This window comes from Pleurodeles waltl, chromosome 1_2 (genome assembly GCF_031143425.1).
Source record: "Pleurodeles waltl isolate 20211129_DDA chromosome 1_2, aPleWal1.hap1.20221129, whole genome shotgun sequence".
Lineage (NCBI taxonomy): Eukaryota > Metazoa > Chordata > Amphibia > Caudata > Salamandridae > Pleurodeles > Pleurodeles waltl.
The window spans coordinates 1288216746-1288240479 of NC_090437.1; the positions used below are offsets into that span (position 1 = coordinate 1288216746).

Genomic DNA, 23734 nt, shown 5'->3' on the forward strand with positions numbered 1-23734 from the left:
AGATTTAGGAGAAATCGTAAATATGTGCCAGCGCCAAAAACTCACCCCACACCAGGGGTGGCATTAGCATGGAGCAGAGAGGAGGAATACTTTTATTCCTCCTTGTTTTTGCTTGTTCTATGTGTGCTGCATTCTGCAGCACACATAGAAGGAGCAAAAGACCATGAATGATTGTTTATGTGCAGGAAGGTGTGCCTTCCTGCACATAAACAATCATTCAAAAATGACGCTTTGGCACTTCTGTGTGTGCTGCATCCTGCAATCACACCCCTCAACGCAGATAGCCTGGCAGTATGGTGCAAGGATGCCTGCGTTGGTGCTGGCAGCTAAACATAGCGCCGGCGCAGCGGGAAACACAGGGGTGTGCTGTATTTTTGTAAATACGGTGCATCCCTGCGTTTCGAAAGTGGCGTACCGCTGCAAATTGTGTCGCAATGCAGCGCTGCACCACTTTTTTGTAAATCTGAGCCAAACAATCTATCTCCCAGTGCAGACACCTTTGCACTATGGTACAAGGATGTCTGCACTGGCGCTAGGCAGCTAAATTTAGCTCTGGCGCAGGGGGGAACGCAAGGGTGCACCGTATTCTTGTACATATGGTGCCTCCCTGCATTTCAAAACTGGCACAGCACGGCGCTGCTGATTTTGGAACGGCGCTGCACCAGTTTGTTGTAAATCTGGCCCAAAGTGTCCAAACAAGTTTTAAGACAATGCGCTACTATCCCACAATATAGGATTCATTCACAAAGAACTTCCTGAGAACAGATGTGACTTACTCCTTTATTTCAAGGAGCAAATCACACCTACTTATGAAATAAGTTTTTTCGATTTCAGGATTGCACATTCTCGTACAGAAGTTCTTTAAATAATTGCGAAAAATCTTTAATTCGTGTCCTCTCCGCATTTCAGTCCTCGGACAAAATCCATATTGTATGAAGCCGAAAACACAGTAGACTTGCTTTATTGCCCATTTCACACTGGAAAAAATAGAAAAAGGGACTCCACCTCTTTCACACTACTGCATACAGACTGCATGTTGCACATGATGTTATCAAGTTACAATCATAACAGAGAAAGAAGTGATACAAGTCAGCTCACTGGGAGTGAGTTGGGGTTTACATATTGTACACATCACATATCTGGAAAGACTAGGAGCCTGGCTTACCTAGGATGAGTTTATTAAATGAAAGTTGGCAGAAATAAAATAATTATCCCATCACAAATTCAATAATTGAATCATTGCAAGATCCAACAAAAAAGGAGTATAAAGTGTCCCTTTACTGTGAAGGTTTTGAAACATAAAATCAGGGTCCATCTGAGGCTACTCGGTGTGCATCCTTTTGTAGAAGGATATCCGGGTGTCATACTCAATGGTGTCCAGGCAGCAGATCTGTTTTGTTTTGAAAAAGTATGACGTTCAAACCAAACCATCAACAATACATGCCCAACATACAGTATTTCTTGATCTGTTTTCAATTGAATGTCTTTAAAATCTGTAAGAGGGAATCACAGGCCAAGCTTCTTCTCCAGGGTGCCTTGTTCTGTATCAAACATTAATCATGTCTAAGAACCAATACATCAATCCATCTCATGTCATTCCCATCACAAATCATTAGATCCCTATTTTGATAAATAAATTTAACATTACCATTTTTAAGACCACTCACGGACAATAATATGTACTGTTTCCTAATCGCTTAGAATAAATCATCTATTTTTTTATTTTTGGGCTTCATTTTGAACAGAAAAAATGCAAATGTATTTTAGCCATCGCAAGCCTTTTAAAAAAAAAAAAAGAATATCTAAAGAATTATGTAAAACTCAAGCTCTCAAGAAGTATTCCAGTTCTTCAAGGTGGTGCTGGCAAAATGATTCTTGCTTAAAGAGTGTGTTGTTAAAAATATCAAGGCCCCTATTTATACTTTTTTAGTTCCACATTTGTGTCATTTTTTGGCGCAAAAACGGCGCAAAATTGCAAAATACAATTGTATTTTGCAATTTTGCGCCGTTTTTGCATCAAAAAGCGGCGCAAACGCGGCGCTAAAAAAGTATAAATATGGGTCCAAATGTTCAAATGTAACATAATTGACAAGGAGTGATTTTGGCAAAATAATTGTTTCTTATCCCGATAGTACGCTTTTGGAAAGGGCTGAACTTAAAGGGGCACTTGTTATTTAACACTAGCTCCTCCTCAGGACTAAAGAATGGACAGACACTTTGGAAAAATCCGTTCCCATTCTGGATGGTAATATATCCACGTCACTAACAATATTTAATAACTGGATTAGTAAAAGCTTAGATTTAGTTCTTCATTTACATCTAGGCCAAGGGGTCACAAACAAAAAAGAGCCTGTTGGTTCTCCACGCACCTGAGCTTGATAAAAAGGGAATGTAGGCAGCTTGAGCGGAAATGGAGGAAATCCTACGACACCCCTTCCAAGGAGGAATATAGGAAGGCAATCAGAAGATTTCATGCAGAAATTAAAAAAGCACAAAGCACCTGCTATACCGAACAAATTGAACAGAGCTCCAACTCATCAAAGGAAATCTTTTATATCCTAAAAGATTTTACCACCCCCCAAGCGCATACTAAAGTTGTAGAGGGATCCCAAAAACACAGTAACGAATTAGCTTCATCTTTTCAAGAAAAGATCTTGGAAATTCACGCTGCCTTTCCGGCAAGTGATAACCACCATCAAGTTACAGATGATCATGGCTGCAAGGGCCCTGTAAGGTTTACGCAGAATCTTCCTCTTACCTCTGAAATAGTCATGTCAGTAATGACCACACTTAAGTCTGGTTCCCCGCGGGACCCGGCTCTGCCTTCAATTCTAGGACTTGCGGCCTCTACAATTGTACCAGTATTAACAGAGCTACTAAACTTGTCACTAACAGTTGGCATTGTCCCTCCACAATGGAAACATGCAATCGTAAAGCCACTGCTTAAAAAGCCCAACCTCGACCCTGCCTCACTCAATAACTACAGACCTATCTCAATGCTTCCCGCCCTTGCGAAAATACTGGAAAAACATGTCAACCCCAATCTTTCAAGCTTTTTGGAGGAACACAATCTCTTGAACCCCTCCCAGATGGGTTTTAGACCGTTACACAGTACAGAATCCGCATTGATTGCGGTTACTGAAAAAGCAAGGAGACGTATGGATCAGGGCTTGGTATCAGCAATAGTGTTATTAGATCTGAGTGCCGCATTCGATACGGTTGATCACAGGGTTCTACTGCAAAGAATGAGGGAAAGTGGAGTTTCAGGAAATGCTCTACGCTGGCTCTCTTCATTTCTGGATGCACGAACATTCCAAGTGTCGGACCAGTCCTTATACTCCAGCTGCTTTAAGAGTAACTGGGGAGTGCCACAGGGCTCATCTTTGAGCCCCACACTTTTTAACATATATATGGGCCCTCTGGCAAAAATAGTGGAACCCTTTGGTCTCTCTCCTGTATCCTGCGCCGATGACACTCAGCTGGTGGTCTCCTTCGCTACTGATCAGAACTCCCTCCATTCTCAACTTATTCCCTGTCTGCAGGCGATCTCTAAATGGATGCTGGATTCCAAGCTGAAGCTGAATGGAGGGAAGACGGAGGTTATGTTTTTGGGGGCTCTGGCCAATCCAAACCTAACCTCTTCTGCTCTCAGGCCATTGGGAGATCTTCCCCCACCCAATGCTAGCATCAAGAGTTTAGGGGTATGGCTAGATCCCTGGCTAACTATGGACTACCAGGCAAAAATAATATCCTCCGCCTGCTTCGGTCTACTTAGACTGCCCAGGAAAATTATAAAAATACTCCCGTTTATTGCAAAGAGGCTCATTATCCAGGCCCTAATAATTTTTTGATTAGATTATGGGAATGCTTTGTTCCTTGGAGCACCAAAATAATTGGTGAAAAAACTACAGGTGTCACAAAACGCTGCTGCCAGTCTCCTCCTTAAAATACCCAGACATGAGTCAGCCAGCACCGCGTTATCCTCTCGGCATTGGCTCCCTATAGAGCAAAGAATAAAATTCAAACCTTTGTGCTATATTCATAGAGCCCCACCTCTTTTGAAAACCTTAGCCTCTTCTTACCTTCCAAAAAGACAGCTTAGATCCTCCTCTGCTGCCCTTGCATCCATTCCCCGTATCAATAAAACTAGATGGGGAGGAAGAGCCCTACGCTTTCTTGGATCTAAACTATGGAACTCACTACCACTGAATTTACAACAAATCAGTCAGGAACTTCCATTTCGCAGTTATTGAAAACCTGGCTGTTTTTAGTGCTGGTTCCTTAGGTTGTGTCTTGGAGGATTTCCTAATAGCGCTGGGAGGCCTTTGGGTAGCTATGCGCTATACAAATGTTCATAACATAACATAACATCCTGTAATCAATTCAAACTCCCCCTCTGATGTGCACCTTCTTTACCAAAGTAATGCAAGTTGATGTATCCTGGAGCAAATAAATGATCATGATAAATTCCACTTGTCTTCAATGTTAGTCTAAGAGGACCAAAGTCATGACAGCCACAATTTTATGTGTAAATTTACCTTAAGTGGATACTCCAAAGGTCTAGAAAGGTTGTGGCTCTCGTGGTGAAATGTTGGACTTTTTTGTTTGCAACTTCTGGTGCTATGTTGGACACACATTCTGTATTTGTGAAGTTTTTGGTGATCACTTGTGCCACGGGGCGTATGTTTTCCAAAGCTCTTCAATGGGCCTTGTGCATTGGACACAAAAGGTTCAGTTTGCATTTATTGTTCATGATCTACCATCTGTGGAGCTCAGCTTAGCAAATGGGAGTCAAGATACAGAAAAGGGGGGGGTGCTAAGAATGGATCTTCTAAAGGTACTAATACATGGTTATGCACTCTCTTATCCCCTGCTGACATGGATGAGGAAAGTCACGCAGCCACCAGTTTGACTCTCCTATGAGCCAGACAAAATTGACACTTTTTTTTAAGCAAATACAAATAGTTCCCTGCATGGAATAATAATATTAATAATACCATATACATTAGATTTTTTGTGAGAAACGTACAAAAAAAAAATAAAGTTGTCGGTAATATAAACATTCATTTTGGATTTGTTAGTCAAGGAAACCCCTCCCCTACTACCACAGCCTTTATTACTGCGAGTAATTGGATTGACAAATGAGGGGGATTATAGTCTAAACACGTGTCGGTTCACTTGTTCTACCACAGCGTAAGTCAAGCGGTATACAGTTTAAACACAAACGTCCCATTGGAGGTAATGGACACGCCTCATCCTCACTTGCCCTTGGTTCATCTTCCAGGTGGCATGTTGGAATATACTTTCCAGCTTGTCTAAATCTGGCTGTATCATGCCAGCACTATGAGCACAGGGTCTCTGTTCTGGCAGCGCGTCAGCATTGCTGCCACAACTGTGGATGGGGTCCCATTACATTCTGCGATAACGTGAAACCGCTACAGACAAAAAAACAGAGAAGGTAAAGGACTGGAAAGGTTACTATGAACAAGCTTTCTTTCAGATAGCTTAAAAAGAGCATAAGGGGGTACTTCCTTCCTCCCTTGTAGGTCCCAAAGATAGTTTATTTTATAGGAAATGACCAAAAATTGTTGTGCAGGCGTGGCTCCTTTTCACATCAGAAGTAGAAGGAGGGCACTCCAGAGCAGAGTTGACCAGTGGCAATGATTTGCAGGTAGTGAATGAGATGTTTCGGCAGACTTCATGTGTGTGGAGTCTATCAAGAGCCTTCCTTCTGTAGGGACCTGAAAAAGAAAAGGGTATTGTAGACATAAATAAGAAGGAACAGGCATGTCTGTTGTATCTGGAAACTAAATTGACCCGACCATCTAAATCTAGTAGAATGTTTAGATATTTCCTAATCATACCCTGGAAAGCTGAATAGGCCATCATCTTTGATTACGTCAAATCCCTTGGAATTATCTTAGATAACAAGCTTGACCACCCCCATATAAAGAAGATTGCTAGTGTCCTCCTCAGACTCGTGAGAGGTATAACAGGATACGTCCATGAGCAGCATTTTAAGACAACAGTTCTGGTATCTCTGTTTCTAAGACTCTCTCCAACTGAGTAACAAGAAGTCCATTTTAAACCCTTCAGGCTTGCCATTTCCTAGATATCTGTCTTGTCATAGGCAGCCATTGTTTGACTGTATGATGCTTCAAGACATCACTCCACAATGGTTACTTATTGACACACTGTACGATTACCAAACAGTTTGCTTTGGGCCTGATTTAGAACTCTGTGGACGAGTTACTTTGTCACAACGGTGACGGATACCCTGACCACCAAAATCTAAATCCCATTATATTTTATGGGATTTAGATTTCAGCGGACAGGATATCTGTCAACTCGGTGACCGAGTTCTAAATCAGGCCGTTTGTTCATAGAAACCGCACACAAACTCTCCTCATTACCGCACACAAAAATGTATTGATGGCTGGGGGTGAGGGGTTGTTTAGGTTTAATAAAACCCTGAGTCGTTCTTCCTGAAGACATCAGCATTTAAGAAGCAACTTGATGCTGTTGTTCCATTTATACCACCAGGAATCTGGACCTGCCTTCTGCGTATGCACTTCCTATGCCAAATTAAAATGATCCTGAAGAATCTCTCTCATCTTTGTTCTCCAAAAGACGTCTCTTTACGAGATTTTCAAGATCCTGCACCTGCCAATCATCTGTTTCCGCTACTGACTTAAGCGCCTGTTGGACCTGGCCCTTTTTGCTAGGTTATCTAAGGATTGTGGCCACAAAAACTGTGTTTGGTATGGTCTAGCAAGTCTATCCTTTTTCTTGAGAAGGTATTATTTTTTTGCACATAAGGTTATATTTTGCATGCATAGTGGAGTAGCCAGAAGGAATGTGAGTGGCCTTCATCCCTGGTCAGGAAGACCAGGACATCTTAACAAGTTGAGAAGCAGATTTCTGATGGTGTATGAAGGTCACCTGTTGGGGTGTTCAAGGACCAGTTGGGAGTGTCTGAAAGGTGAGTGATGCTCTCTGAAGGCCAGTTTGTTGTGTCTGAAGGTCAGCTTTGATGGCTGGATGATAGTAAGCACCAGCTACGTTGAGTGAAAACAGGCTTGAGGGTTTTTGAGGGTGTGGGTCTCTCAAGGCTGATCAGGGATGTTTAAGCATCAAGCGAGAGTTGGGGCAGTTAGAAGGACTCATAGAGCATACACATGGATCTTGGGGGTATGCTGAAGAGGTCTGATGCACACCAAGGGTCACTGAAAGTGTGCCACAAAAAGGTGGGGTACTGTCAGTGTGTCATTGAGGGCAGCCCTTTTCGCGGTATGGAAGGTGGTTCCATGGACTCCTGAGGTATCCCCCTGCAGGCAGGTGTAGTCACTCACTGCACGGACCTGCAAGGGGATCTCTAATCTCTCTTGAAAGTGCAGGCAGGTGCTGCTTGCACTCTGAAACACAGAGCGACTTGAAGCAGCAGTGCTGCATTTCACCAAATGTGCTTCCCAGAGAGCAGTGTGCGTTCGTGGCTGCCCTGAGAGCAGCACATTCTCCATAAAATGGGGAGCTTTCCCTCTCTGAGCCCGACACACCTGTTAAAAAGTATGCGGGAAGGCGCGCCTTTTAGATATATGGGCCAGGGCAGCAAATGGTTCATTTAGAGAAATGTCTGGCATTACCCTCTCAAAGAAGTGTGTTCTGTACAATAATTAGAGGTTTTGCATGAACTTGATGATTAACATGGGGGGGGGTACTGAAACACATGACATATGATAAACGACACACAAAGAAATACAAATGATACTGGATAGAAATTGCAGAACAAAAAACAGATATCCAGAGAAATAAAAAAAATTGAAAATACAAAGCATCAATGTTCAGGTTTAAGACAAGTTCTTATGATTTTGGTGACTGCATAAGTTGCAGGTTTGCGACGAGCTCTCAAATCTTTTTCCCCTGGATACATGCTCATAATTTTTGAAGAAAATATGCTGAAATGCTAAGTATTCTGGGACATGTAAGCCCGGGCCTGTAATAGGAAACAAGGAATTACAAAGAGCTGCATAGAACTGTAAGCTGGATGCGATGTCATGATATCGGCTAGGTTGCAGTATTTAATTAGTAAATAAAATCATGCCGGTGCTCACAGCTCTCCTCTGAAACACGCGGCTGCTGCAATTAAATGTGCACGCGCAGAATACTGAGGCAGCCAATCCTAGATCCATCTCAGGCCTCTTTAATACATTTACAGGCACTTCCTGCTCCTTCAGCTCACTATTGCAGCTGTCTGCTTTCTCCCTTGTGACACTTTTCCATCTTTCTCTTCTTCCATCTTTTCCATATAAGGGTTTTGCTTGTTGTAAATGCTTGAGGCAGAACAATAAGTCCCATCCCTCAAAAATAGGTGCCAGTGCCCTGCACCAGAAACCACTAGCTCAAATTAAGCACTGCTAGGTTGACAAAAATGTAAGAGTAATTATGAGAGAACTAGAAAAGCAGAGGATATGTTACACAAAGAGAGACACAAATAGAAAGACAAATAAATGAGGCACTGTGCTATAGCATTAGCAGCATTTTACAGGGGCGTAGCTTGGTCAGTAAGATTGGGGGGTGTAAGCTTCAGATTAAAATACATTATACAACAAGCAGGTGCATGAGATGGGCTTAAGAGGCAGTGGAAAGGGAGAGGGATGGGGATTGGTAGGAGTATTTAGAGAGAAAACACAATATTTCGTAAAATAATCAACATTTTCCAGGACTTTCAAAACAGACAGGAAGACAGTGTTTGTGTGTTTTTGTCAGTGTGTGCATGAAAAAATCCCAGGTGAAATCGGGCAGGTACCTAACCCTACACGACTGAAAGCACCTGTACCCAACTATTTATCAGAAAATACATTTATTAGGGTGTGATACACACCAAACTCCCCCCTGAATCTACGTTCCTGGCGTTTCAGAGAAGTAGGCCTATATTATGACTGACACAGCAACAGAGGCAGTGGCATTTCAGGGAGACAGTCCAAAGCAGTGATAGACAGAAACAGATATTACCTGCAACTATTTCCTGTCTGTTCAATTTATTTATCTAACTTCCAAACTCTTTAGTCGGTGTGGGCAGACCATGACCTATTGATTAGGCATAGATAGATAATGTTTGTACACTTAAAGTAACTCAAGCTTTTTTAAAGATATTTGACCCCAGTTCAATGATGAGCTCCATTCTCTCAAGAAAGCTCTAAAAAGTCAGAGAGACTCTGGAGAGAATCTTATGACCCCAGTCAATCAAATCTGTTATAAAGAAGAGCTTAGACCAGGGGTCTCCAACCTTCTCTGTAATAAGAGCTACTTATGTTCAATGAAAATCCTCCAACAATATCCAGGATTACCAGCGACAATCACCTCACCGCATCAGGCACGATTCCCAGCTGTAATGTAAAAATTACTTTAACAATGTGGAATGCCTTTCTATTGGTAAAACAGAACAGCCATAGATACAATGCCCCTAGCACCAAATTATTAATACTTGTGATAGTCTCTCCAACACCGTTTGATTTTTATCAAATATCAGCTGTAAATATATTTTATAAATTCATCCATTTTCTCCAAACATCAGCCTTTGAATTCTGAAAATACACACATTTTTGTTAAGAATTCATACTTTTCAATTGTGATATTGATATATTATTTCAGCCAAGCAAAAGCTTCTAATTCAGTTTACTGGGTTGCACACAGATGAGCTACTTAAAGGTAGATAAAGAGCTGGCAGTAGCTCACGAGCTACACGTTGGAGAAGCAGGGATTAGACATTATAAGAACAGGATTAAATTGGCTAAGAAAAAAATTTCCAACATAATTTTAAACACATCCAACACACATTTTTTCTTTGTATGTCTGACTCAAAGAGGCCTTATTTTTTGGTGAAAACCCCTCACTACTATTATTAGCTGATAGGGCTTTGTGTAAGAAACCACAGATGTTTGCATGAAAACGACCATGTACCCACCATGGAACTACCCCTTGACGCAATATAAAAACAAAGCAGCACAGAGCGCTTCTTTGCGTTACTCTCATGCAACCTCCAAATAAACATTATGCAGCAGTTTACATAACATGACACATCCTAGCACAAAATCTTAGTAAATCTGCCCCTCAGCTTGAATACCACAGTCTCTATATATGCATACATTTTTTACTGCTATCCTTACTTGGATGAGCCAACATTATCATAAGCGCAATATAGACAAAAACGATATTTGTATTTCTTGTCCTCTTAGACAGGTATAGCAACCCACTTGACAGAACTCTGCAATAACATAAACAATCATAATTGCATCGTGACAACTAAAGTCGCAGTGAAAAAAAACAAAACTTTGTGCAACAATGTGCAAAAGTTTTGATTGCAAATCACCGTGTCCAACAAACTATAATATCATACCAAAAACCTAATAGCATAACCCCATATTAAAATGATTTCAAACCACAAGTGTAACATACTATCAAAAAATTGTGGGAATAAAAGAAAACCTTAAATCCAGTGGCGAACAACATGTTAACTATAGACCTCCAACAGAATATCATTAATGGACTGTATTTGTGATGATTTTTGGATCTACAGTAGTGTCTCCTATGGGATTGCATTTTGACGGCTATATGTGATATATGTATAGGTGATAAGTAATGAGTGCCTCATACTTGTTTTTGTTCGTGTATGTGTTTACTATGTAAACCAGTTGGGGGGTTGGGGGGTTCCCCTGTGAGTGCACCATTTTCATAATACACATTATATACTATCCTTGAGTGCCATTTTTCCCCCTATTTTGCACCCTATATCTAACTAGACTACAATTGCCCTCTGCTAACTGAATTTCTAAAGGTAACCATGTTGCTATCTTCCCTCACTTTAGTATCTGGGACTCCACCTTCAAGCAGTCAGTACACTTTTACTGTCTGAGGAAGCTGTATTTACCCTCCACCCTGTGCCAGGCTATTCCAGGGGCGATCAAAGGGAGGATCGCAATAGCTCCAGAACAGGTACTCTCAGCACACAGTTTATTTTACTACCACATTTGTATTGAGCTTAGTAGTTCGTTTTTGTTATATCGTTTTTTGCACTGCTTGTGACTGTTTTTGTGCCCCTTGTCCATTCAACTTTGTTCTGCCCTCCGCATTTCCGCCCGTTTTTCCAGCCGGCTCTTGCCGGTTCTTCCGATCCCTGCTGCTGCGTCCCCGCCCCCCTAGCGCCCCCATTGGTCTTTCCCTCCCGCCTCCCAGCTGCTCCTCCCTCCCCCCTCCCCTTCTTAATGGCGGCCACTGGTGCGCCGAAGGGGCGCCAGAGGCAAGCCCATCTGAGCCCGGACCGTGCCCAGCGCCCGTCCCCCTGGGCCATGCTGCCCCAAACCCCCAAAGCAGTACTACTCCTCCACAGAACTCCATGCCCTCAACACAGGCCAGCAACCCTCCTGCGCCCAAGCCAACCCCAAGTACACACATGGACCATTCTCATGCCATTCATATAATTTTTCCTGCACTCACCCTAACACCAACAACACCAACACACACCGCAATAACACCAACCCCCGCAACCACCTTAACTGCATTCTCCTTAACACTCGCTCCGTCTACAAACACACCATCGAGCTCTGGGACCTTCTCACAACATACGCCCCTGACATCGCCTTTCCTCACGGAAACATGGATGAATCCATTATCAGAATGCCGAAGGTGCGCCAGAGGCAAGCCCGTCTGCGCCCGGACCGTGCCCAGCACCCATCCCCCTGGGCCACGCTGCCCCAAACTCCCAAAGCAGCACTACTCCTCCACAGAACTCCATGCCCTCAACCCAGGCCAGCATCCCGCCTGCGCCCAAGCCAACCCCACGTACACACATGTTCCATTCTCATGCCATTCATGCCATTTTTCCTGCACTCACACTAACACGAACACACACCGCAATAACACCAACCCCGCAACCACCTTAACTGCATTCTCCTTAACACTCGCTCCGTCTACAAACACACCATCGAGCTCTGGGACCTGCTCACAACATACGCCCCGGACATCGCCTTCCTCACGGAAACATGGATGAACCCATCATCAGAACCCGACATAGCAATAGCCATCCCAGAAGGATACAAAATCACCCGTAGAGACCATAAAAACAAGCCAGGAGGAGGTATCGCCATCATACACAAAAACACCATCAAAATCTACACCAACACCAACGATACCCTAGACAGCGCAGAACACCTACACTTTCTAATACACATCAAAGCCAACACCGCCCTTAGAGGAACCCTCATTTACAGACCACCAGGACCCCGCCCCCCATTTTGCGATGCCATTACAGATACTATCAGCTCCCACGCCCTCACCTCCACAGACTACATACTCCTTGGTGACTCAACTTTCACCTGGAAAGCACCCACGACTGCAACTCCACAGCCCTGCTGGACAACCTCACGAACCTCGGCCTCAAGCAACTGGTCACCTCACCCACTCACTCAGCAGGACACACGCTTGACGCAATTTTCACCTCGAGCAGCCACGTCACCTTTACCCACACGACCGAACTCCACTGGACTGACCACCACTGCGTCCATTTCTCCTTCATGAAACCCCCTACCCACCACCAACAACACACCACACCCTGCCGCAAGTGGAACAAGATCTCCAAAGAACACCTGATCGCCAACCTCACACAAGCTCCACCTCCCATCACCAACAACCCCAACACTGCCGTCCACAACCTCACACAATGGCTAACAACCTGCGCAGACTCCCTCGCCCCATTGAAAAGAAACAACACCCGCACCGTCAAGACCGCCCCCTGGTTCACCACAGAACTCCACGCTTCCAAACGAGAATGGCGTAAAATTGAGAAAGCATGGCGCCAAGAACCCTCAATGAGCAATTTCTCCGCCCTCAAAACAGCCATGCGCAAACACCACCAACTCATCCGGACCACCAAACAGCCCTTCTACAAAGAACGCATAGGCAACAACACACAACAGCAAGGAACTTTTTGCCACCATCAAAGAACTCACCAAACCCAAATCCAGCACCATCGACCCTCCTAACACCCAAAACCTCTGCAACTCACTCTCCAACTACTTTCACCTCAAAATCATAGACATACACAACAGCTTCACAGCATCAGCACCCACCATCACCACCACTGACACGACCAACAACACAACGCCCTCCCACACCAACCAACTACACACCTGGACCCCCACCAACGATGAAGAAATAAAAAAAAACATGAACTCCATCAACTCAGGCTCCCCCACAGACCCCTGCCCCCACCACATTTTCAACAAGGCCAGCCAAATCATCGCTCCCCAGATCCGCACCGTCATCAACATCTCCTTCGACACCGCAACCTTCCCAGACGTCTGGAAGCACGCCGAAGACAACACGCTCATCAAAAAACCCAAAGCAGACCCGGAAGACCTCACGAACTTCCGTCCCATCTCTCTTCTCCCCTTCCCCGCAAAAGACGCTGAAAAGATAGTCAACCCCCAACTTCCTCACTTCTTAGAAGAAAACAACATACTTGACGCCACCCAGTCTGGATTCCGCAAGAACCACAGCACAGAGACCGCCCTCATCGCCTGCACAGACGACATCTGGACCAGAGTGGACAAGGGCGAGACCGTCGCCCTCATTCTCCTAGACCTCTCCACAGCCTTCAACACTGTATGCCACCAGACCCTCCGCGCACACCTTTTTGACGCAGGAATCTGTACTGGCTCACCTACTTCCTCGCTGAAAGAACCCAAAGAGTTCGCCTCCCTCCCTTCTGGTCTCTAGCCACCAAGATCATCTGCGGGGTTCCCCAAGGATCCTCCCTCAGCCCCACCCTCTTCAACATATACATGGCCCCCCTCGCCAACATACTCCACCCCTACGTAATCACCATCATCTCTTACGCAGACAACACCCAGCTCATCATCTCCCTCACCAGGAACCCAGCCACCGCCAAGACATACCTGCACGCCGGACTCCTCGACATCGCCAAATGGATGACAGCAAGCCACCTCAAACTTAAATCAAACAAAACAGAAATCATCATCTTTGGCCCCAACAAGACAGCATGGGATGACTCCTGGTGGCCCACCACCCTCGGACCACCCCCAACACCCACCAGCCATGCACGCAGCCTTGGCATCATCCTAGACTCATCTCTCTCCAAGGCCCAGCAAATCAACACCATATCGTCCTCCTGCTTCAACACCCTTCACATGCTACGCAAGACTTTCAAATGGATTCCTTTAGAAACAAGAAAAACGGTCACCTATGCCCTCATCAGCAGCAGACTGAATTACGGCAACGCCCTCTATGCTGGGACCACAGCCAAGCTTCAGAAAAAACTCCAGCGAATCCAGAACGCAGCCGCACGTCTCATCCTCAACCTCCCCCGCCACAAACACATCTCCGCTCACCTCAGATCCCTACATTGGCTGCCCATCAGCAAAAGGATCATCTTCAAAGTCCTCATCCACGCCACTGGACCAGCCTACCTCAACAAACGAGTAAACTTCCACATACCAACTCAACATCTCAGCGCCGCTGACCTCACCCTCGCAACAGTACCCCGCATCCAACGCACCACCTCCGGTGGCAGATCCTTCTCTTACCTTGCCCCCAAGACCTGGAACTCCCTCCCCGCCAACCTAAGCAAGACCCAGGACCTCCTAATTTTCAGAAAGCACCTCAAGACATGGCTTTTTTAGCAGTAAACGGCAAATCCCCCCCCCCCCCCAGCGCCTTGAGACCCTAACGGATGAGTAGTGCGCTTAAGAAATTTTTTGATTGATTGATATCCATTGCATACATATGCATTTGACACCCACACAGAATGTCAGGGCAAAGATATGGGTTGACATAACAAGTGAGTGGTCGATAGACCATACTGTCCTTGGACATAGAAAAAAAATGTTTTATATCACAAGTGGTAGAATGGGTCTGGAAATTTTCATAGCAGTGCTCATCCGTGCTGCTAGGTGGTGCTGTTTGGTTTTGCTTTAACTTTGTTTCATCCTAGAACTTACGGAGCGGAGATGCATATAAGCACCATCCTGGCGCAAAGAGGGCAGTTCCTTTCTTTATGCATCTTTGTATGTGGATTCGGCCATTGGTTCACAGTTTTTTTCAGTGTGCAAGGGCACTGTGTTCCGACTGAAGACTACAGGGTTCACACCATGTTGAGACTATTGGAAACAAATGTCGGTGATGGTGTTGTACGAGATCTGCCTCTACTGTTTGGGCTCAGGGCATGACTCCAAGACTAGGGAAGAATGTGCCCTCATGCACCCAAAGACAATCCGGTATCGTGAAGAAAAGATGTACATTGCCGGATGCCGAAAGAGTTCTGAGACCTCCCGTGACCTGCTCCAAGTCAGGGGCATGGACTCTTTCCTGCTCTTGAGGCTGTTCCTGCGATCAGGCTTCTTTTGCGGTTGAGGTTGTCCAGTAAGTCAAGAGAGATGCACAAGAAGTTGAAGCAGGATTCAATTCTATTCTGCCACTCTCTGACAAAGAGAAGTTGGGAGGGCATCAAGGTGCCAACTGATCTTGCTCCCAATCCCCATGTAGTGTGGTTAGTTTTACGTATCCTTTGCGCATTAGCTTTCAGGCTTTAAGCCTTTGTGCACTTTGCCCTGGATGTATTTTATTAATTTGCTTGCAGCTTAGAGCCTCTGTGCACTTTGCTCTAAATATTTTTTATTAGGCTTCGTACTGTTATTTTTCAAATAGCCAGTTCTACTGGCTTGTTTTATATTCATATCACACTGTTTAGCCTACTTCAGCACTGGAGTTCTCCATAACACATTCACTCTGTGCTTCAGTCAAGGATACAGTCTGGTACATTGCCGATAGACGTGGTAGGAGTTTAGTCTTTGGCATTTCTGCGTAGGGACATTTTGTGATCACGCTGACATGTTAGTTATAAAAACACTTCCTTGTCCCAATACACGCGAGAGGGAGATTCCAACCAGGGAACCACAACTAGACGCTGACTGCCTCTTGCAGATGCTGAACCAAGATCACAGGCCTTTGCTCAGGTATGAGGGATGATGTCTCCCCGGTGATTCAGAAAGGCAAGTTAGAAGCTTAACATGCTGTGCTCGAAATAGATCAAGCAGAGGGAGAGTAGAAACTAATAGACACGATGATAGCTTTGTTCTTATGTTTTACTCTCCTGGTGACTATTTCAATCCTACTGTGTTGTATGGTTCTGGTTATTGTGGCTCACGCCTTATTATCTAAAATAGTCGTTTTATTAAAACATTATATAAAACCTATACTGTTTTTGTCATTTGTATATGAGATCATACTGTAAATGAGAGAGTTGGTTTGGATCTGAGTGACCACGACTTCCCTGAGAAGTTCCAAAGATGTAATGCGCTCGGCTGCCCAATCAGCTCTTCCCCGTGGGAGAAATGAGGCACTGCTAGTTAGCCGGAGCAAAACCTGGATTTAGGGTGACAGAACTTCTTACACATGGGTCAGACTCAGTCCCCCACACCGTTATCGATCCTGCTGCCTAGAAATCCAGTAGTCTCATTTAGGATAATGAGAGCCCACGCGACACCCAGGGACGCAGCCAATTCCGGAATTGAAACCTATGTGTCCTGAGTTCCCTGGGACGTTGGCGGTACTCAAGCAAGTCAAAACCTCTAAGGAGGCCATGTTGAGTATTTTTGTCACTCTTTTGGCTCTCTCTGGCCTGCTTTTGGACCTTAAGGTTCCACATGGGCCTCCGGTCAGGTTACTGACTCCAGTGCAGACTTCCAATGCGAATCCAAGATCTGCACCGGCTATCTTTCTGCCGATGTCAGTCACCAATTTGGTAATGCTGGAGTTCGAGCCCTTGCTGACTCTACTGCAACACTATGTTGATGATGATGGGATTCACATGGTCTCGCAAGAGGCCAATGAGCTGGAGACCTCCCCAGGACAGGGTCGGTGTCGGCCTCTGAAATCCCCCCTACAAAAGAGAGCACATCTTCTGCTGTGATAATAAGTTGTGCAGTTGATGTCTTGGGCCTACAGCTACATGGATGTCTGTATCTTACTACCTATTATTGTGAGGGTTTTTGCATATCCCCACCCAAGTAATTATCTCCACAAATTTAGCTGCAGCTTCTGGGTCTGTAGGGTGGTTTATCTTTCCTGCCACAATTTTCTTTAGTTTGTCCGACTGCAGTTGTATCATCGTTTCACTGAATGCAACTTTGACTTGTGCAAATTACTCTAAAGCATGTTGCACTCCCAAAGTAAAGGTAAAGTCTGAATAAAAGGCACATTTGTAATTTCCTTTTGCTTCTATGGTGCTGCCTTCGGAATACAATCTGGAGAAGGGATCAATTGCCCCCACTCTCTGCTCAGCTTTATGGGGTCTGCATGTTAGAGATTACACTCTTTGCTGCGTTAAGTCCATGTTATTGACCCCCGCACTCTGCTCAGCTGCATGTAATCTACGTGTTAGCGACTCCACTCTTTGCTGCATTAAGTGCATGTTAATGACCCCCGCTCTCTGATCAGCTGCATGTAGTCTACGTGTTAGCGACTCCACTCTTTGCTGCATTGAAAGGTTCATACTAATAACCCCTACTCTCTGGTCATCTGCATGTAGTCTACATGTTAGAGAGTCCACTCTTGCTGCATTAAGTCCATGTCAATGTCCCACACTCTGCTCAGCTGCATGTAGTCTACATGTTAGATATTCCACTCTTTGCTATATTAAGTCCATGTTAATGACCCACACTCTGTTCAGCTTCATGTAGTCTACATGTTAGATATTCCACTCTTTGCTACATTAAGTCCATGTTAATGACCCACACTCTGTTCAGCTGCATGAGGTCTACATGTTAGAGATTCCACTCCTGCTGCATTAAGTCCATGTTAATGACCCACACTCTGTTCAGCTGCATGTAGTCTACATGTTAGAGATTACACTCTTTGCTCCATTAAGTCCATGTTAATGACCCCTACTCTCTGTTCAGCTTCGTGTGGACCGTGTGTTAGAATACTGACGGCTTCTCTCTCCTCAGTTCCATGCAGTCTGTATGTTACAGATTCTCCTCTTCACTGCAGTAGGAGCACATTAATTACCCCCACTCTCTGCTCAACTGCATGCAGACTACATGTTAGAGATTCGCTCTTTGCTGCGTTAAGTCCATGTTAATGACCCCCGCTCTCCGCTCAGCTGCATGTAGTCTACATGTTAGAGATTCGCTCTCTGCTGCATTAAGTCCATGTTAATGACCCCCGCTCTCCACTCAGCTGCATGTAGTCTACATGTTAGAGATTCCACTTTTTGCTACATTAAGTCCATGTTAATGATCTCTACTCTCTGTGCAGTTTAATGTGGACAGTGGGTATTAAAATGCTGACCCCTACTCTCGCGTCAGTTCCATGCAGTCTGTATGTTACAGATTCTACTCTTTGCTGCAGTGGGTGCACATTAATTACCCCCACTCTCGGCTCAGTTCCATGCAGACTACATGTTAGAGATTCCACTCTTTGCTCCATTAGGTCCATGTTAATGACCCCCGCTCTCTGCTCAGCTGCATGTGGACTGTGTGTTAGAATAGTGACCGCTTCTCTCTTCTCAGCTCCATGCAATCTGCGTGTTAAAGATTCCACTCTTGGCCGCCTTAGGTCTACTTTAATGACAGTCCACTCTTTGCCCAGCTTCATGTAGTCTATATGTCAACTTTAATGACCACATTCTCTGTTCAGCTACATGTGGTCCTCATGGTAGAGGTTCCACTCACTGCTGCGTTATTTCCACTCTAATGACCCCTACTCTCTGCTCAGCTGCATGTAGTTGGTGTGTTAGAGATTCCACTCTTTGCAGCTTTAACTCCACTTTAATGACCCCCATTTTCTACTCAGTTTCATGCAGTCTGCATGTTAGCGATTCCACTCTCTGCCGCATTAATTCCATGTTAATGACGCCTACTCTCTGTTCAGCTTCATGTGGACTCTGTGTTAGGTTAATGGCCCCCCACTCTCTGCTCAGCATCATGCCATCTGCGCGTTAAAGATTCCACTCTTTGCCTCATCCACTGCACATTATTAACCACGGTGCCCACTTTGGTTGAGCACATATATCCCAGGGCCCTCACCTCCTTGAGCACCTCCTCCATGCCAGGCTCCAGGGCCGTGGGTAGCCCCCCAGCCCTTGCAGACTGAGCAGCAGCCATGGTGTTTCCCTGGTTCTGTGAGTGGAGCTGACTTCAGAGGTAATTAATTCTTCCACTCTCTTTTGTGTTGTCAGCCTGACCCTTGAGTGCAGCAGGACCCGGCGCAGCTATTTCTGCTGTTCTGACGAAAGTGCTCCAGGGTTGCTGCGTGTTTGAAACAAACCGGGAGCTGCCTAATCGTGCGAGCTGAATTACCCTCAAGAAGAACACAGAGTGCAGTGAAAGGAGGAAGACGGTCACGACAATTAGGCTGGGCCACCTTAACTTCTTTTAAACCCACGCAATTTGACAACTAACAGAACATGTAGAATTTTTTTTTTTAAATAATCTCTTTATTAACATTTTTAAGTAATAATAGCGTTACATCATCAAAATCAGAGCACAGCGTGTAGATGCACAATATCAACAATACAGTCGCAGAGATAGCGCCATAAAGGTATGTGAGAACTCTATTATCGTTTCTAACGAAAGGGAATCAAGCGGGGATCCTTGACGTGTCAACATTGGACAGTAAGGTCCTGTGAGACAGTCCTAGTGCAGTGTCCCTGGATCTACTGGTGTCTGCTCGCAAGAGGGGTACATCAAACGTGGGTAAGCAACCAGGGGGAACATGCAGAACCAGGTGAAGGGAACAGGTCTTCAGTCAGGGTCTGCCAGGGGAGGGGGCCTTGAAAGAAGGCCCGGGTCGATGATGTTAGTGCAAAGGAATCGCCCGTAAGCCCTAAGGGGAGGGAGTACATGTGCCTAGTCAAAGAGTCAAACAAATGTAAAGCTCGACGCCTGGGGGATGAAAGCACAAGTATTCCAGACGGACATGTAGTCAATGAAGGGGGGTCCATAAACGTTGGCACTTCCTGTCAGTAAAGGTCAGTTTATGGGGGTCATTCTGACCCCGGCGGTCTCAGACCGCCAGGGCCAGGGTCGGCGGGAGCACCGCTGACAGACCGGCGGTGCCCCGCAGGGCATTCTGACCGTGGTGCTTTGGCCGCGGTCAGTGCAGGAAAACCGGCGGTCTCCCGCCGGTTTTCCGCTGCCCGTCAGAATCCTCCAAGGCGGCGCAGCATGCTGCGCTGCCTTGGGGATTCTGACACCCCCTACCGCCATCCTGTTCCTGGCGGTTCGCCCGCCAGGAACAGGATGGCGGTAGGGGGTGTCGCGGGGCCCCTGGGGGCCCCTGCAGTGCCCATGCCAATGGCATGGGCACTGCAGGGGCCCCCGTAAGAGGGCCCCGCTTGTATTTCACTGTCTGCATAGCAGACAGTGAAATACGCGACGGGTGCAGTAGCACCCGTCGCACCTTCCCACTCCGCCGGCTCGATTACGAGCCGGCTTCATGGTGGGAAGGTCGTTTTCCCCTGGGCTGGCGGGCGGCCTTTTGAAGGCCGCCCGCCAGCCCAGGGGAAAACTCAAAATACCCGCCGCGGTCTTCCGACCGCGGTACGGTATTTTGGCGGCTCCCGCCGGGCGCGCAGTGACCGCGCCCGGCGGGAGTCAGAATGACCCCCTATGTGTCATTTGTTCCATGGCCATAGTGTGCCTTAGCTGTACAAAGCAAGAAGGGGATTTCCAGGCTCCGGCTATGAGCTGTTTGGCTGTCCCGGTCAGGTGACTTAGAAGGTACCATTCCGCAGGTGTCATTTCTGCCAGTGAGGGTGGTCCTAATCCCAGTATAATTGTATGATAATCTGAGGTATGGGGGATCCCAGAATGCCCTTGATGTGGCTCAGGATCTCCTTCCCAAAAACAGCAAGGGAGGGGCATGTCCGCCTGATGTGCTGGAAGTCCCCCTCTTGTGTGCCACAGCGCCAGCACAGTGTGGAGGTCGCATGGTGAATGATGTGTAAGCGGGTGGGAGTGTAATACCACTGAAAGATGAGCTTATATGCAATGTCTTGCTGGTGACAGCTTCTGAGGTTGTGCGGAATGTCTCTCCATAGCTGCTCCCACTGTTGTGTGCTGGCTGGGGCATCGTCTTGAGTCCATTTCCACTGGTGTGGGTGGTAGGGTACGAGCTGTGATCGTTGGTGGACGTCATATGTTTTGAACACAAGGCCTCGAGTGCCATCAAAACTTCAAACATGGATCTCGAAAGGGGTGAGAGGGTGGGTGGCAGCTTGTGCATGGGGGGGATGGAGAGCCCAGTGCTGCAATTGAAAGTACTGGTGGTGGGTGGATTCAGGAAGATGAAATTTGCCTTTACACTGGTTGAATGACTTAATAGTCGCGCCGTGGAAGAGGTCTTGAAGAATTCTGGATTCTCCTAGCTCCCAGTCAGCGGAAGAGTCTCAGAGAAGGGCCGGTGTAAAGCCAGAAATGCCTGCAATAGGAGTGTTCGGGATGGAAATGTGGTGAGACCCCGTGTCAGAGCTAGTTTATCCCATATCTCCAGCACTGTGCGAGTAGGAGTGGCAATATAGGCACTGCGGTGCGGAGCTGTTTCGGAAGCCACGCAAGGTCTCACAGTGGGCGGCAGGCGAGAGCTCTGTCCATATGTACCCTGTGTTTTTTGCTCTCACCCACCACCCACTCAGAGAGGTATCGCAGTTGGGCCTCCCAATAATTATCCTGCAGATTGGGAAAGGCAAGAGCCCCCCGATTAGGGAGCATGAGTAGTGCAGAGGATACACTGGGGCTCTTCCCCTTCCAAATAAATGAGCGTAGGTCGCCCCGCATACGTTTACTATCATTGGTGGGAATAGGTGTGGGCAGCGATTAAAAGAGGTAGAGTAAATGTGGTAAAATGTTAATTTTTACAACGTTGATGCACCCCAGCTATGAAATATGGCGAGGTCGCCAATGCCTGAGGTCTTCCAATATTGCGCTGTGGTACCTCGGCCAATTAACTCTAGTCCATGTGGACAAGGAGTTTGTGATGGTGAGGCCTAAGATTTTCAGAGGAAATAACGCCTCGTATGGTGGCCTTAAATCCATCCCAAAGCATGTGGGGGGAAGTGTCGGGGAGAGAGTTGAGTGTGAAGTATTCAGTAGTAGCTTCTTGTATCTCCAGTTTGTCCACTGGATCGTGCAGGAGCTGAGGGGGGAGGCACGGGCTCTGGCTGCCCGAGGGGTCCAGGAGATTTCTACATATGCGTGATCTGATAGTGAAATATCAGAAATTCGGGCAGAGGCTAAAGTGACTAGAAAGGCCGGAGTTGTGAAGAGATAATCAATATGCAAGTATTAGAGATGCACATGCGAGTAGAAGGAGTAATCTTTTGTGTCTGGGTATAAGTAACGCCATGCATCTACTAGAACTGCGTCCGTTAGCTCTTTCTTGTGCTGTTTCAACATTGCTCCCGTGCCCTGCATGTGTGTAGTATTTCTCTCCAGTTCAGGGCTCCAAACTAAGTTGAAGTCGCCACCTAAAATAATATCTCCCATGACCGAGCGTAGTTGTTCCCTGAGGGTCTGTCGTATGAACGTGTCATGCGCTTGGTTTGGGGCATAGAGGTTGCGAAGAGTTAGCTTGTCCCTTCCGCTTTCTACCGTAACTGTGAGGAAGCGTCCTTCGAGGTCCCTGGTCGTATTAAGGGTCTTCGTGTAGAACCCCTTCTTGCATAGTATGGCAACTCCCGCTGTCATGGTAGCTGCGTAAGCCCAGTGTTGGTGCGGATATTTGGGGTGTGCCATGAGATGGTAGTCAGACTGAAGCAAGTGTGTTTCCTGCAAGAAAATTACATCTAGGTTCTGCTGCAAAAGGTAGCACCATGTCTGTTGCTGTTTGTTGGGGGAGTTTAACTCGCGGATGTTAAGAGTCAGTAACTTTAGGTCATGGGTATTACTCATGGGAAAAGCAAAAGAGACTGTTTGCATAGAGGAAAACCCCTTGAATTGAGCGAGACAGATAACTATGGGGCAGATTCAACTGTAAATTAAGTCCCATATTTATACTTTGTGCCGGAAAACTGTGCAAGCACAGTTTTGCGGCAAAAAGTATAGCACTGGCTCATTCCAGATCATCAGCCGGGTGCCAGGGTGGGCTAGCCTCAGGAAAAATTACGTTAGCCGGGTGGGATTTGTGGTACGGGGGAAGGGGGTTTGCCTCATAAAACAACGCAAGGCAGGTTAGAGGCAAAAAAAATGCAGTTAACCAGCCTAGCATCATTTCCTGATGCAAAACCGTCCATACCACGAGTCATGCCCACTACCCCAAAGGCCAGACCCATTTCAGGGCCCCCAGTGACACTTAAAAAAACTAAAAACACTTACCGATATTTACCCTACTTATCTGTGATGGGGCCCCCGATCCTCCGCTGTCCCTCTGGTGGGGGTGGGAGTGTTCCTGGAGCTTGGGGAGGGCACCTGTGGACCCATTCCATGGTGTTTAACCATGGAAATGGGTCCACAGGTCCCCTAACGCCAGTTCTGATCCAGGTGTTAAATAATGGTGCAAAGCAAGCTTTGCACCATTATTTAGCCCCTCCTCCCACCGGTGCATCATTTTAGCATGGGGGGATAAATATGGGGCTATGGGATAGCATAATTTTTTAGATGGGAATGCCTACCTTGCATCTCATTGATGCAAAGTAGGTGCACGCATCCAAAAAAAGGTGCTA

The 23734-nt window shown here is 46.2% G+C and overlaps 1 protein-coding gene across 1 annotated transcript in view; it reads right to left on the minus strand.

The window, feature by feature from the left end:
- Positions 1-945: 945 nt before the first annotated feature.
- The window catches only part of GFRA4 (GDNF family receptor alpha 4), a 532351-nt gene continuing 509562 nt past the window's right edge, over positions 946-23734 (minus strand). The window contains exon 8 of the mRNA XM_069205076.1: positions 946-5741. Coding sequence (XP_069061177.1) covers positions 5610-5741 — 132 coding nt within the window. The 3' untranslated portion in view covers positions 946-5609. The remainder of the gene's footprint in view (positions 5742-23734) is intronic.